General features: G+C 39.8%; 1 protein-coding gene across 1 annotated transcript; it reads left to right on the top strand.

The window, feature by feature from the left end:
* Positions 1-1,702: 1,702 nt before the first annotated feature.
* On the top strand, positions 1,703-10,690 carry cep57l1 (centrosomal protein 57, like 1). The gene is made up of 11 exons (XM_066677379.1): positions 1,703-1,866; positions 3,091-3,277; positions 3,568-3,744; positions 3,832-3,953; positions 6,655-6,777; positions 7,323-7,400; positions 7,489-7,581; positions 7,743-7,817; positions 7,936-8,162; positions 9,603-9,747; positions 10,142-10,690. The coding sequence occupies exons 1-11, from the start codon at positions 1,846-1,848 to the stop codon at positions 10,379-10,381; spliced, it is 1,488 nt and encodes a 495-aa protein (XP_066533476.1). The 5' UTR covers positions 1,703-1,845; the 3' UTR covers positions 10,382-10,690.
* Positions 10,691-14,932: the final 4,242 nt, after the last annotated feature.

Below are 14,932 nucleotides of genomic sequence, written 5' to 3'. Positions count from 1 at the left end.
ACACACATTCACACCTACGGACACTTTCGAGTCGCCAATCCACCTGCAACGTGTGTTTTTGGACTGTGGGAGGAAACCGGAGCACCCGGAGGAAACCCACACGGACACGGGGAGAACACACTAACTCCTCACAGACAGTCACCCGGAGCGGGAATCGAACCCACAACCTCCAGGTCCCTGGAGCTGTGTGACTGCGACACTACCTGCTGCGCCACCGTGCCGCCCATTTTAATCTTTAATAATGTAAACATATATTTATATATTTAATCTGAATGTAATAACATTGTGCTGGCTTGTAGACATTTTTTTAACTAATGTTATGTTTGTGAAACATGCATAAATGTTCTGAAGCACATGTTTAATAATACAATAGTAATGTGAAAAAGGTTGTTTTATTAATAATACAATATTTAATTATTAATATATCATCTGCAAGTCACCAGTGGAACTGATGATCCCCCAAATCTTGATAGATGTGTTATTTATTTATTTTTCTCATCTTTCACTGACTGGATTGTGGATTAATTTCCCATAAAATCATTCAGAAACACGGACTCAGCATGTGTCCACTGCCAGTGTCTTTTCAGCCATCTTAAATGAGTGAGCAGAGAACTCAGGGCTGTATCTGCATAGACATTATAAGTTTTTTTTATGGCATTATAGTGTTGCAGGTTGCATTTCTTGACAGAGCCTCAGACTGTTAAGTGACAACCGTGTTCCAAAATACCCCCAAGCTCATGTGGCTATATTTATCACTGTAGCATGACAGTTTCTCATGAAATGCTGTATGAGGTCTTAAGGTCACACATATTCAACAGTGATCTCTGGCCTTGCCCTGGAGAATGAGATTTGTCAGGACTTCCTGAATCCTTTCAAAATATGGTGTATGGTGGATTATTAAACACTTAAATTCATTGCTATCTTACGTTGGAAAATGTTTATTTGGAACTGTCTGACAAACACAAAGTGGTGAACCATGAACAATGTTTTAGCTTGTAAAGACTGAGCCTTTTATGGATGATTTTATACTCACCTGCTTAGAGTGGCATGTTACAATGTGGTGTATGTATGGAATGTATGTATTAATAAACTTTTACCTCTTATTTTGCTCCGGTTCCAACTTTATTTATATTTTTATTTATATTTACATTACATTTACGTAGGGTGACCAGACGTCCTCTTTTACCCGGACATGTCCTCTTTTTTAGACTTAAAAAAAAGTCCGGGCGGAATTTCACAAACGTCCGGGATTTTGTTGTTTTTCTAGAGCTTCCGTAGAACTCCGAGAAGCGTTTCGTTCACAAACTAGTCCCGCCCTCCCCTACTCCGATAGGTTTGCTTGAGTGAGAAGGGGCGTGGTAAAGTAGCCTTAAATTCTTCTGATTGGACGGTCTGACTGTAGAGCTAACGTTATTGGTCGATAACCTTCTCTGTAAACATTTAATTGGTCAGTCTGCACGTCAGTAGTCGTCCCCCCCGCCCCCCCTCTTTTTCACCATCTCAGATCTGGTCACCCTACATTTGATAAAAAAACAAACAAACAAACATTGGAAATCTGTTTTCTGAACTTTTGTCCGTTTTAAACAACGGAAATTAAACGAATTATTAAAAATGATTTAAAAAAAAAGTCAAGTTATTGATATCCTATTATTAATCACTATTAATATATTGGGTTCGTAATAACAGCAAAGCGGAACTGCCACAGCGCGGCAGAAGAGGAGGGAAATTTAAACAGAGGAAGTGCACGGTGTAGGCTACAGCTGTGGGCATTAGTGTTTTTAAACATAAACAGAGGACATTAACAAGGCACATGCTACACCAGCAACGACGTGTGTTTAACTCACAATGGACCGTTTTAGAGAGTCGGTAAGCAATATTTAAAATCAGCAGTACACTGCTTAAATAATCGAGCGAGGAAAAAACCTCAGGCTGAATCCCAAATCCCTCCTCGCTGCCTATGTTGTGTACCATGTATGGCATAAAATTATACATCTACGCACAAATAGTGCATTATATATACAAAACAAATGTATCCGAGTTTCGGCTATAACTTGTTCGAACTTTAATTTATTTAGCCTAAACGTTTAAGCGTAATGCCCTACGAAGTGCACTACGAAGTTAGAACGGAGCCATTTGAGATGCAGCCTAAATTAGCCGGCTAGCATAATCCTAAACCCAGTGCAGCAGAAATAGCGAATATAACTCGACTTATGCTAAATGAAATTGTTTTTATTTATAGCACATTTTAGCACAATACGTTACTACATTTCCACTGTGTTTCTCTAAACCATTGCTAACTGGGTTATCTCTGCTTTCTTGTGTTGCTAGTCTAGAAGAGTTGTAGCTGATACATAGACATTTGCAGATAAAGGGAGATTCTGCAGATTTTTTTTCATATTTTAGCGATTCTAACGTAAATAATGTGAGGGGTGATATGAAATATGATTAATTGTAAGCCCTGATTTCTGTACAATGACAGGAATCATATCTTAAATGCAGTATTTATCTCACAACAGTGTAAATCAAATGTTTACTTTGGGGCTGTCCTACAATGTGAAGTGCAGCTCTGTTTGATTTTATTTCAAAACTAGATTTTAAGTTACATATAAGTCCTATTGCTTATAAAATGTCTCAATAGTAACTCTTCAGCTTTGCTTTTTTTCAGAACAGATTTATGATTACGCATTTTGTATCTGCATATGTTTCCACATAATTTTTTCATGCTCTTCTGCAGCATGAAAGCCCCATCCTACAAATGTGTTGTGGATTTGTTCCTTAGTTTTATGTAAGAATCTTTATTGTTGTTATGTAGTCCGTCTAAATTTTCCAGTTTGGCACTTTATTCAGAACACATACATTTCAAAGTGGAATTTCTTTGCCATGCCATTGACTGTTTATTTTGCTCATTGATCACGGCACATACTCTAATGTGGACATGTTAATGCAAAATGTGTCTTTTAAAAGCAGCTTAATGGTGTTGTTTCAAACCTACTGTGATGGCATCTGTATGTACAATGTACAACAGGAAATGCACAGTATGCATATAAAATTGAACTGAATGTTTTTTTTTTTTTTCCTCTCCCATTTGAGGTTTCTTATGTAGACTCCCCTTCTAAACAAAGCTATATCGGAAGCTATTATAATCCTCCAGAGAAGATGTCCCATCAAATGTGTGCTACCACAGTGCCACTCAGACAGGACAAAGCTAAGAAAGCCATAAATCTAAAAGAAATCACTGCACAGACTTATCAAACAACCCCTGATGCAGGGAGCAGAGGTGAGTAAAGATTATTGTATGTATTTATTATTAATAATCGAACTGAATTTTATCAAGAGAACTGGAGTAACCTGTGGTGGGCCTGTGTCCAAGATTAGCCAAATGTGTGTTTAGTGAACATGTGAACGGGAAAAACTGCTGATAAATTCCACTCTAACAAGGAACATTTTACAAGTAACTGTATACAACTTTTAAAGGAAAAGTTTGTTTTATGTATATGTCCTAGTTTTAAAGTATCAAATGTTGGCCTTTCAAAATACATCACTAATACTTGGCTGTGTGTTGGACAGCGGTGATAGCAGCTCTGAAGACTCTGCAGGAGAAGATGAGGCGTCTAGAGCTGGAGCGAGTGCAAGCAGAGAGGAATGTGGAGCAGTTCTCCCAGGCTGCTCATTGCTATTCCAGCTCTATTGCAAACACCGAACCGCAGGTTGGAGCTAGAGGGAAGGACTCGACAAGAAGAAAAGGTAGCTGAAATCGTTCAATATAGAAGCATTCATACTTTATTTATCCTATCCCCCACCAGCATTCAGTTTTTCTCTCTCTGTGTTTAGAGCTGGTGTCTCAGTTGCACTCAGCAGAAGCACGTTGCTCTCTGCTGGAGAAACAGTTGGATTATATGAGAAAGATGTTGGAGGATGCAGAGAGAGAGAGAATCACTTCAGTAAACACAGAGGTAAGTGCAGGGAGGAACTCTTAAAGGCAGGGAAATAATAATTATAAAAAAAAAATAATAATAAGGATTAACCTTAACCTTAAACCTTGGTTGATTATTATGGATTCTAGAATAGTTTTCTCAGATCACTTGTCTTTTGTGGCAAGCAGAAAAGCTTGAACATTTTGGATAGGATTTAGGACCACTGGGTCATTGAGGCACAAATCTGGTCAACAACAACAGTTTACAATTTATATTTTCCAGAATAATCTTAAGTGTTTCAGATTTTGATTGTCAGACTATTTAAACATGCAATTAGTTTAATTATGCATTAAAAAAAATTCTTAACAAGGATGTAACGTTTTGTTTCACATAAGTAAAGGACAAATGCTTTGGACAGTATAACAATCCTCTCAAATGATGTTTGTTGCTTTTATGTAATTGTTTGAATCATGTGGGTTCACCACCAAGATCCAGAGTAGGGGTGTGGTGCAATGCCCATTGTGTGCAGAGAGCGGGGACGAAGGGGGCTCTGGCATCGTGGAACTTGGCAGCAGAAACTGGTTCTTGGTACATGGAACGTAACCACACTGGGAGGGAAAGAGCCAGAGCTGGTGCCTGAAGTTGAGATACCAGCTAGATATACACACAATGTGGGCTCTGGAACCAAATTACTTGATAGGGGTTGGTCTCTCTCCTATTTCGGAGTAGTACAGGGTGAGGGGTGCAGGGCGGGCGTGGGGATACTCAGGTCCCTGGCTGGCGATTGCACAGTTGGAGTTTGTCCCACTTTGCCTCAATGCGGATTCGGCTCGCAGAGAGGAAAACTTTGACTGTGTTGTGTGCATATGATGTTATTGGACTTGTGCTAGTCATGGTTTGTCCAAAACACCATGTTCGAACACAAGGTGGGTCATAAGTGTAATTGGTGTCAGAGCACATTGATCCAAAGGTCAATGATCGACCTTGTGGCCGTGTCTTCTGATCTCAGGCCACATCACCTGGGTAAAGAGAGGGGCTGAGCTGTTAAATGATCACCACCTGGTGGCGAGTTGGATCCGATGGTGGGGAAAGCTGCTGGACAGACCTGGAAAAGCCCAAACGTATAGTGGATGAGCTGGAAAAGTCTGGCAGAAGACTGGCGAGAAAGATTTCAACTCTCACCTTCTCACATGTTCCGGAGGAGGTAGGGGGAACAGAGTCTGAATGGACCCTGTTCTGGATTTCCATTGTGGAAGCAGCTGCATATAGGAGTACGGGGTGCCAGAGTCACTTCAAGTCACACAGTCCTTGTACTCCCTTACTCCGTCAGGGCTATGCCTTGTCTCAACTCTTGTTCCTGATGTTCATGTACAGGATGGCGAGGTATAGCCTGTGAGAGGAGGGCTTTTATTAAGGGGCTCAGGAGGTAGCATCTCTGCTATTTGCAATTGATGTTGTTTTTCTGGCTTCTTCGTACGGAGGCCTCCAGCATTCACTTGAGCAGTTTGCGGTCGGTATGTGGATCAGCATCTCCAAGTCTGAGGCCATGTTTATCTCCTGGAAACAGATGGCATGCTCCCTTCAGATAGGGGGTGAGAACCTACCCCAAGTGAAGGAGTTATCAAGTATCTCAGGGTCTTGTTCACGAGTGATGGGAAGAGGGATCGTGAGGTTGACCAAAGGTTAAGTGCACCGTCTGCAGTAATGCGTTCACAGTACCGGACCGCTGTGGTGAAGAGAGAGCTGAGTCATAAAGCAAAGCTCTCAATTTATCAGTCAGTCTACGCACCCACTCTCACTTATGGTCATGAGCTCTGGGTAATGGCTGAAAGAACGAGATTGCGGATACAAGCGAACTAAATTAGTTTTCTCTGACAGGTTGCTGGGCGTACTCTCTGTGATTGGGTGAGGAGCTCAGAGTAGAGTCGCTGCTCCTTCATATGCTGGAGGGATTATATCACCCAGCTGGCCTGGAAACACCTTGGGATTCCCCAGGAAGAGTTGGTGGAAGTTGCAAGGGACAGAGATGCCTGGGCTTCTTTACTTGCCCTGTTGCAACTGCAACCCTGAAATGGATTAATTGGCAAGGAAGATGATGTAATTGCTTTACCTTAACTTACTCATTTTCAAGGTGAAACAATTGGATGTATATAGGCCAAAATGATATCAGTCACCAATGAACAGGGTGTATGTACCATCAATACCATACCATCGAGATGTGCAGCACCTGAAACTACGGATACTGGAAGCCTGTGCTAGCATTTCCCCTGCTGTGTTGCTATCAGTGTGTGAAGAGTGGGAGAAGAGGGTGGCATTGACAATCCAACACAATGGGCAGCACTTTGAACACATTTTATAAGTGGTCAGAAACTTGTAAATAAGAATAAAACCAAGCACACCATTGTTTTTCTTGTGAAATTCCCAATAAGTATGATGTGTTACATGACCCTCTTCCCATTGAAAAAAACAAAAGTTGGATCCAAAATGACCGCCATGGTCACCGCCCATCTTGAAAATTTTCCCCCCTCCCATATACTAATGTGCCACAAACAGGAAGTTAATATCACCAACCATTCCTATTTTATTAAGGTGTATCAATATAAATGACCCACCCTGTACTTGCTTATATCTTAGCTATGTAATTCTCTTTAAGTTCATTTTAAGTCTGTGTTTGTCCCACCATCACCCTCTGTCACAATCTGTTTCTCATTATTTTACTTTTTCCTTCATTGCTTCTTAGGAGAGCAAACTGCTCTCTGCAGAGAGGACAGTCCATGATCCACAGATCCAGACTCAGCTACAGAAATTGGACAGATTGGAGAGACAATATGTAAAGCTCACGACCACTCAATCTGAGGCAGAGGTATAGATTCACCGCAGACATAAGGATTGTGACTCCTTTAAAGCTTTCCTTTAAAGAAATTGCTTCATGTCTACCTTAAAGGCGTGCCAGCGAAATAAAACACCATACAAACATTGTTACTCTTTGTTTACTTCTCAAAAAAAGGTTATAACCTAATATTGATATTACACTTTATATCCATATGTGTGTAGATAACACTTTTACTTAGAGAATTCTGCTACCACACCATCCACAGTTGGCACAGGCAATCAGATGTGCGCACACAGCTTTAAAACCCTTTAAAGAGCCTGAAATCAAGTGACACAACACAGCAACATCACATCAGCATGCTCAACGCCAAGCACTGACTCAAAGCCCTCAAGATTGGGCCTTAGATCAGTGTACAATTGTCTTCTGGCGCAGTGGAGCTAGAATTAATTATCCAGTGTCAGACCTCTGACTAATATTGTTTTGGCACACAGTACAAAGTAACAGCTGCTGTGGCTTTTGATTGGTGTTAGAAATGTTTTCACAAATGCTGTGGCCTTTTTGCATGCTCTGTCAAGAGGAAAATTGAGCATTTGGAACTGAAGTTACTTGAAGAGGAACATGAACGCAAGCTTGTGCAGGAGAAAGCAGAGGAGGTACATGGAAACACCAATTATCCAGACTGACTTGCTTTAGAAATATTTACTACATGTTATTAATATGGTGCATGCTTCCACCCTACAGTTACAGAGAGAACTGGAGGCTAATCTGTTCACCATTTCAACTGCTGAAGTCAAACATAAAAGGAAGAAGAGTAAGGAGAAAGCCTTAAGTAAGGTAAAAATGCTCTGTCTAAACACTAGATGGCAGTGTATTCAAATAATTTAGCAAATATTACACACATTTGGAGACAATCTATAGTTTCTGGCTTACACTTTTAGATAAAGTATATTACAAAAACATTTTTTTTTGATGTTCAGCTATAACCTTAATTTCAGAAATCGGTGAGAACAGAGGTTTCAGTCCCTAAGTGCCTCCCAAAGGCCAAGCGCATGCCGTTTGTTGCTGGAACTGTGAGTATGAACACTGACGTTGATGTATATATGTTACTTGCTCCTTAAATCTCGCTCTACTCTTTGATTTGTTTTTTTCTGCCTAATGTTTCTTACTTAATTTGGGTCTCTTTGTCAGTCAACAAGCCCGAGTCATTCACTTAATGCCAACGTTCAGAGTGTTCTGCACCTGATGAAGACCAGACAGCCACGACTTTGTGAGAAAGTTTATGCTTCTCAGAGAAGAACAGAAAACCACAAGTCCACTCATCAAACCGCACCATCCCCCAGTGAGAGAGCTGCAGCTCTGGACAGCTTGTCGGAACTGCTGCTAGCCTTGCAGGATGAACTAGGCCAGATGAGCTTGTGAGTAACTTTTTCCCCTCAGTCCATCTTAAATGAGCTTAGGTCCAGGGAAGGTGGCTGCATTTCTGGATCCTGTTTATATATGCAGTGCCAACAGAGTGCTTGAAGATCATAGCCAACCAATACAGGTTTTGGCAAAGAGATTTCTCCGCATTCCCTGAATCTTTTAATAATGTTATGTACTGTAGATGAAGAAATAACCAGGTTCCTTGCTATTTTACTCTGAGAAACAGGACTCATGGATTGTTATACGACTTGCCCATGTTTATTTGGTACTGTTTTTACTTAATGGACCTCCATGAATATTTCACATTATTTTAGTTACTGACATATATAAGTATGAATTAAAATGAAAATAGCAGCTTAATTTGCTTTAAAACTGACAATTTATTAAATTGACGGAAAAACCAGAGCTCGCTACGGAAATTCTTGAACGCAACCGTGACGTCACTGGTGGACAACAGCTGAACAACGCCGCGGTAAAACACCGTTATGACTGACTGTTATGACAGTATCTGAATAACCCACATTATTCATGACAATAGCCTAGCAATAAGCTAAAGTCCAATTTATTCTTGTAAATGTGATCGAAGTCGAACTCAAATTCATCCGACACTATAAACCTCCGTAATGCAACTACGTAGCCGAGTATAATCTGAGACACCGAGTTTAGCGAGTCAAGCTAACGTTAACTAACACCAACTAAAACAGGCGAAGTGAGTGTCCTTACCCTGTTTACCTCCATGTTACAGAGGCTCTTGAACACCTTTCGTTGGTGTCCTTACATGCCCATATTGTTGGAAAAGCGCCAGTGAAATGAGCTACAGATAACGGAGTGAGCGGAGGGTCCTTTCCAAAGTGCCCGTTTAAAGTTGACAAATTTAGTCCATTTTCTGGATATTTTGGGATCTTTGGGCCATTTGTGCACAGATGTCCCACTGTACATTGAATGATTGCAGCCAAAAACAACACACCTTTTCGTCATTTTGCATTAAATTAAGTGCAGCTTCTAGAGTTGTTGTCCACCATCTACGTCACAGGCAAGACGCCTATTAGAGTTTCCGAACACTGTTTGGGGGGCAGCTGTCTTTTAAACCTTATTCCTTGAATTAGTAAGAAATAACATGTTTTCTGAGTATCAATAAACACTTAGGAACTCAAATTCCACTGTATTTATTTGTTTGACACTTTCATACAGCTGGTGCTTAGCCTTTAAATATAAGGTTTAAATGATCTACACATCAATGCATTTGGTTTTATATACATTTTGTATAATGTCCAAGCCTTTTTGGAAATAAGGTTTAAGAGCTAGACGTGTGGTATTGGCATGTATTTTAAACTGCTTTTTCCAAAACCTAAGAATCACCTGAGGATAATGGTTTATTAGCTTGATGCAGTGTTGGTATATGGGTTGTTGACTCTTAGCACTGTATTTTGCAGTGAGCATCAGGAACTTGTCAAACAGATAGATGAGACTGATCAATTTGAACTAAAGGAGGATCTGGAGAGAGAGCTGGACTGCTTGGTAAGAAGGATGGAGGAAAAATCAACGCAAATCTCCAAGCTACGCAAGCATCAGCAAACAGTGAGTGGCCATTTGGTCTGTTTAGTGCTGTACAATTTTCCTAAGGTTTCATAAAGTGATTATATGCATACATTGTTGTCTTTGATTATAAGGAATTTGTAGTTCTTAACTATTTTTAAAGCCACAGTAAGCAACATATCAGCAACTATATTACGCAATAACGTTCCTTGAGGAATCTTTTGAAGGACAGGCATCTGCTTCCACCACTGACACGGTTTATATATAATTACCTTTACTGATTTAATTATGCAGGCATTTGTAATTCTTCTTTAATTTTAGCCAACGTTATGTACTGACCACATCCTCCACAATAAACAAATTCTTGTAACTATTTTAAATATTAAATTCCACGATCTTATAATACAACAGCCCGTTTGTCTCTCTTTATATCCAGGTCCAGAAGCTCTCTCAGTGCAGTCCTAAGCAGAAGGCCAGGCTTGCAGCCAGTGCAGAGGGTAAAAATTTGAATGGAGCTATGAGTGGGGTTCAAGCCCTGCCTTGCTCCCCTGTTAAGGTCTCGTCCTCTAGAACACAGAAACCTCACATAGTCAGTCAGGAGCGCCTGCAGCTCCTCAGAAACGCCCAGAAGCTACGCACAAGTCTCCGCCAACAAGACATAAACTGGGAAACATAGTCTCTAATCAGGGCCAGAGTAAGGACTGAAGATCATTCTCAAATGGGACCAAAACTACTGAGCTGTTGCTCTGGAAATGGTCTAAGAATGTGTAGCATGTTTGTGGTATGAAGTGAATGCAGTAGCACAAAAGTCAGTGTGTCCTTGTTTTCCGTGTCACATTTTAACATGCTATTTTACAATGTTCTAAACTATATAAAGTGTATAAATCTGAAGATATTTTAATAAAACAGTGCACCGGTCATTACATTTTGTTTATTTGTTTATCAGTTCTTGAAGTTGGATTAATTCTCCTGCCATGGTAGATGGCAAACACACACATTGGTTGCCTGCTATGTATCGTCTTGTTCTTATTGAGTTGATGACCTGAATAAACAGGCTATTCTCTCTTCTGTAAAAGAAATTCTCATTATGTATATATATTGAAGTCACACCATCTAATAAACTGGAAACCTTAAAATCCCCACCTTGAATCTCAGTATGAGTGGACAATTCCAAGAAGGACTGCGATTATTAAACAACTCTGTTAGTCACCATGTTTAAGAGGAAAATAAAATCAAAGGTCAAGGCTATTTCATACACCCCACACATACAGAGAAGTGCTCCTCTTCTGTGTTTGCACATGGAAAAGTGACTGTTTGGAACCAGACAGAAGGAGCAGCTGCTCCGGTGGTGACATATGGCTGTTGCAGGGCATATTCCTATGTTTGGAAATCCCCCACAAAGCCCAGACACTTGAGAATATATGGAAAATCAACACAATACCACCAGCATAAATCCTCATGCTTTAAACATGATGATATAAGATATACAGGTGATTCAAAACAAACACGGTACAATGTCACATGTCTGATGCAGATTAATGAAAGTGTGAATGAAGAATGAGAGGATACGTGACAGGCAAATATTGAAGGATTTGAATGGGATGTTGATAATTCAGGTATCATCTTTTCCACATGACATTTAAACCATTTGGCATTTACAGTCGCATGAAATATTTGGAAATTGCACATTTCAATACAACATTTTGTTTAAAGAGCAAAATGATTTAAGCATTAATATAAAAACTAATGAAGGGTATATACATTAACAGTAAATGATATTTCTAATGGGCGGCACGGTGGTGCAGCAGATAGTGTCGCAGTCACACAGCTCCAGGGACCTGGAGGTTTGTGGGTTCGATTCCCGCTCCGGGTGACTGTCTGTGAGGAGTGTGGTGTGTTCTCCCTGTGTCTGCGTGGGTTTCCTCCGGGTGACTGTCTGTGAGGAGTGTGGTGTGTTCTCCCTGTGTCTGTGTGGGTTTCCTCCGGGTGACTGTCTGTGAGGAGTTTGGTGTGTTCTCCCTGTGTGTGTGGGTTTCCTCCGGGTGACTGGCTGTGAGGAGTTGGTGTGTTCTCCCTGTGTCTGTGTGGGTTTCCTCCGGGTGCTCTGGTTTCCTCCCACAGTCCAAAAACACGCACTGGTAGGTGGATTGGCGACTCAAAAGTGTCTGTAGGTGTGAGTGAATGTGTGTGTGTGTGTGTTTGTGTGTGTGTGTCTGTGCTGCCCTGTGAAGGACTGGCGCCCCCTCCCGGGTGTATTCCCACCTTGCGCCCAATGATTTCAGGTAGGCTCTGGACCCCCCGTGTCCCTGAACTGGATAAGCGCTTACAGATAATGGATGAATGAATGATATTTCTAATGTGGTATGTTTTTGGATTAATATGTCAGTATCTACAGAGTTTCTAAGGAGTACATACATATACACTTCAACATCCACTAATATTCTAGAGGCAAGAAAAAGTCTACAGCTCTGTGCTTTGTCCAGCCAGACTTATCAGGTTATCTTGTGACTCTCTAAATTTCATTACCCCTGCATCAACCTACGGAGGGCGGAGAGACCATTTAACACAGTAAACTTTGCACTGATTCTCAGTGCTTCCTCTGCAACATTTAGAAGACAGTTCTTGTCTTATTAGTCAGCTATGTGAAATTTGGTTTGACTGTTGAGGATTTGACCTCCATTTTGTGCTTGAGGTTGGAGAATTGTGCAAAGGTCAGGGACCACCTTTTGTTTCAGGCAAAATGGCAGTTTAATTTAGGTCATTTATGTTTCCTATTTAGATGCGATATTTAGCAGTAATCTGCTGTATCTACTGTAGGACAGTTTCCAAAACCACAGAAACATAGAAATATTGAGTATTTATGTTTTTCCTGCAGGGGAGCAATAATAATAAATCTTACATAGTGTTACTTGACAATCACTTGAATACTTGGACAATGAGAAGCAAACAATGCAACCCACATCAGAGATAAAATTTTGGAACTGTGAATAACACCGCAAATGTCTTTGGAAAAACTAAAATGAAGACCCCCAAAAAGAATGGTAAACTGTAAGATGAAAGGCAAAGGTTGGAGACACAATGCTGAAAGTTTTATTGTCAGATGTTGAGAGTTCTGCTTTGTAGTCTGTTAAATGTTTCTGCCTTTCCTCTGATGCAAACGTAAAAATGAAGTTTTTCTTTTTTCTACTGCCCTGAAGTTGATTTTATTGATTTGTAAAACTGAACAGAGCTGCTTTTTGCAATTGGGGAAGTGTGTGTGGACATTCTTTTGGCCATACTTCTGTTTTTCCAAGCAGGTTTTCAATTGTGTGTGTAGAAAACATCTCTCTCTCACTCACACGCACACGTCCTGTTCATAATGTGCTGTTGCATTACTGCTGGCTCAGCAGGAATGAAAGTGACCCTCCGGGTGAGCGTGTATCCTGTTAGACATTCTCCGTGGACAGGATAGAAAACTGGTCTTATGCCTTTATAATGTTACAGATCATGACGGATAGAGATGAGTCAAATATTGAGAGCTGGTGACTGGGAGGATGGGAAAAATGTGTCTTAGAAACTAAATAAACCACATGTGCTCAAGCCATGTTTTAAGGAGTGGTAAAATACTGGAATGTATTATTTACTAAACAACACAAAACATTTGTTTCAAGACTGTTTGTAAAATGGTTGCATATGAATTGATTGACACATTACTAAATTAACTACAACAGATGCAATTTTACATTTGGACACAATGTGAAGCTGTGGGATGCTCCACCAACATAAGCTAGGAGTTGATTATTAATTTTGTACTGTGCTCAGTGTTCACTACGCCAACAATAAACCCATTCTTAAAAGGTTAAAAACTTACTTTTAGTACCCTCTGTATAATTTTATATAAACACCACAATTATTATATTATGGTTAAGAATATTTGGCCACACAATTCTGTTTATTAACTTGTTTCTAAACTAGTATCCACCTAGGCCTCATCACATTTTAATTCACTTCTATATATCATTAGATTTTTATAAAGGTAATTGTACAATGCTCATTTTGAGAAACGTTGGGACAGTCTATAAAATGCAGTAAGAACAAGAACCTATGACGTGTTAGTTCTACTGGACCTTTATTTTACTGACAAATAAAAAAAAAATAAAAAAAAAGTTTTCCCAGTTTTACACTGTCCAATGTGACTGTTTGGAATATATTAACAAAATTTGATACCTGCAACACACTTAAAAAATTTGGGACAAGAGCAAATGTTTTATAGAATATACATGTCACACCGCACTGTAAGCAGTCAAAAATAAAGGCATAAAAGTGGTATTCATTCAAAGGCACAGCTTAATATTTTGAAACGAATCTGGAGAAATGCCAGTCCATGTAGGGTAACATTGGTAGCAAATTTGGAATGAGTGTGACCTTTGAGCCCTCAGATGGCACTGCATAAAAAAACTACATGCTACAATGATTAATAAAGCTATACATCAACAATATGCAGATCCACCAAGCTGTCTGGACCAAAGCTCATCTCATATGAGCCAAAACGACAATAGAAACATGCGTTTGTGAAAGGAGTCCACATATAAGGTTGATTTCATGAAAAATTGTCATTGTGTGATCTCTCATATTAATGGGGAGAGAACAGTGAAATAGGTGACATGCAAACATTGCATTTTTAGAGAGATGTATGCTACTTTTTTTTGTCCACCGATTTCAGCAAGACAATGCCAGGCCTATATATGCTACAACAACATGATATTGTAGGCACTGAATGCGAGTAATTAAGTGACCTGCCTGCAGTCCATATCTGTCTTCATGGGTGCATCTTGAAGACGAGTATCAAGCGATTGTGACCACAGTGTTGAGTAGCTAAAATGTTTTATCAATCCAGCACAGTGGTAAACATGTCTTTGTCCTAGCTTTATTTGGAGTGTGTTGCAGGCATAAAAATGTATATTTTTGCAAAATACAATCAAGTTTTTCAAAGAAAATATTGTAAGTCTTCGTGCTTATGTTAGTTAAACATCAACAAAATGAACAAATCCCAGATTCTAGCTTTTATTATATTTTACAAAATGTCAAGTTTTCTGGGGTTTTGTAGATTAACGTGTTAATTAAAGTTTAATATTAACATGAACTTTAAGCTTAAGCTACTCTTTCAAACAGCAAATCTGGTTCTTTTAAGTATCTTGTAATACAATGGATAACCCCTTAAACAACACATTACAAATCTACTGTAGAT

Source organism: Hoplias malabaricus, chromosome 7, assembly GCF_029633855.1.
Source record: "Hoplias malabaricus isolate fHopMal1 chromosome 7, fHopMal1.hap1, whole genome shotgun sequence".
Lineage (NCBI taxonomy): Eukaryota > Metazoa > Chordata > Actinopteri > Characiformes > Erythrinidae > Hoplias > Hoplias malabaricus.
Note: the sequence above shows the minus strand (reverse complement) of the source record. Positions and strands in the feature narration are given on the sequence as shown.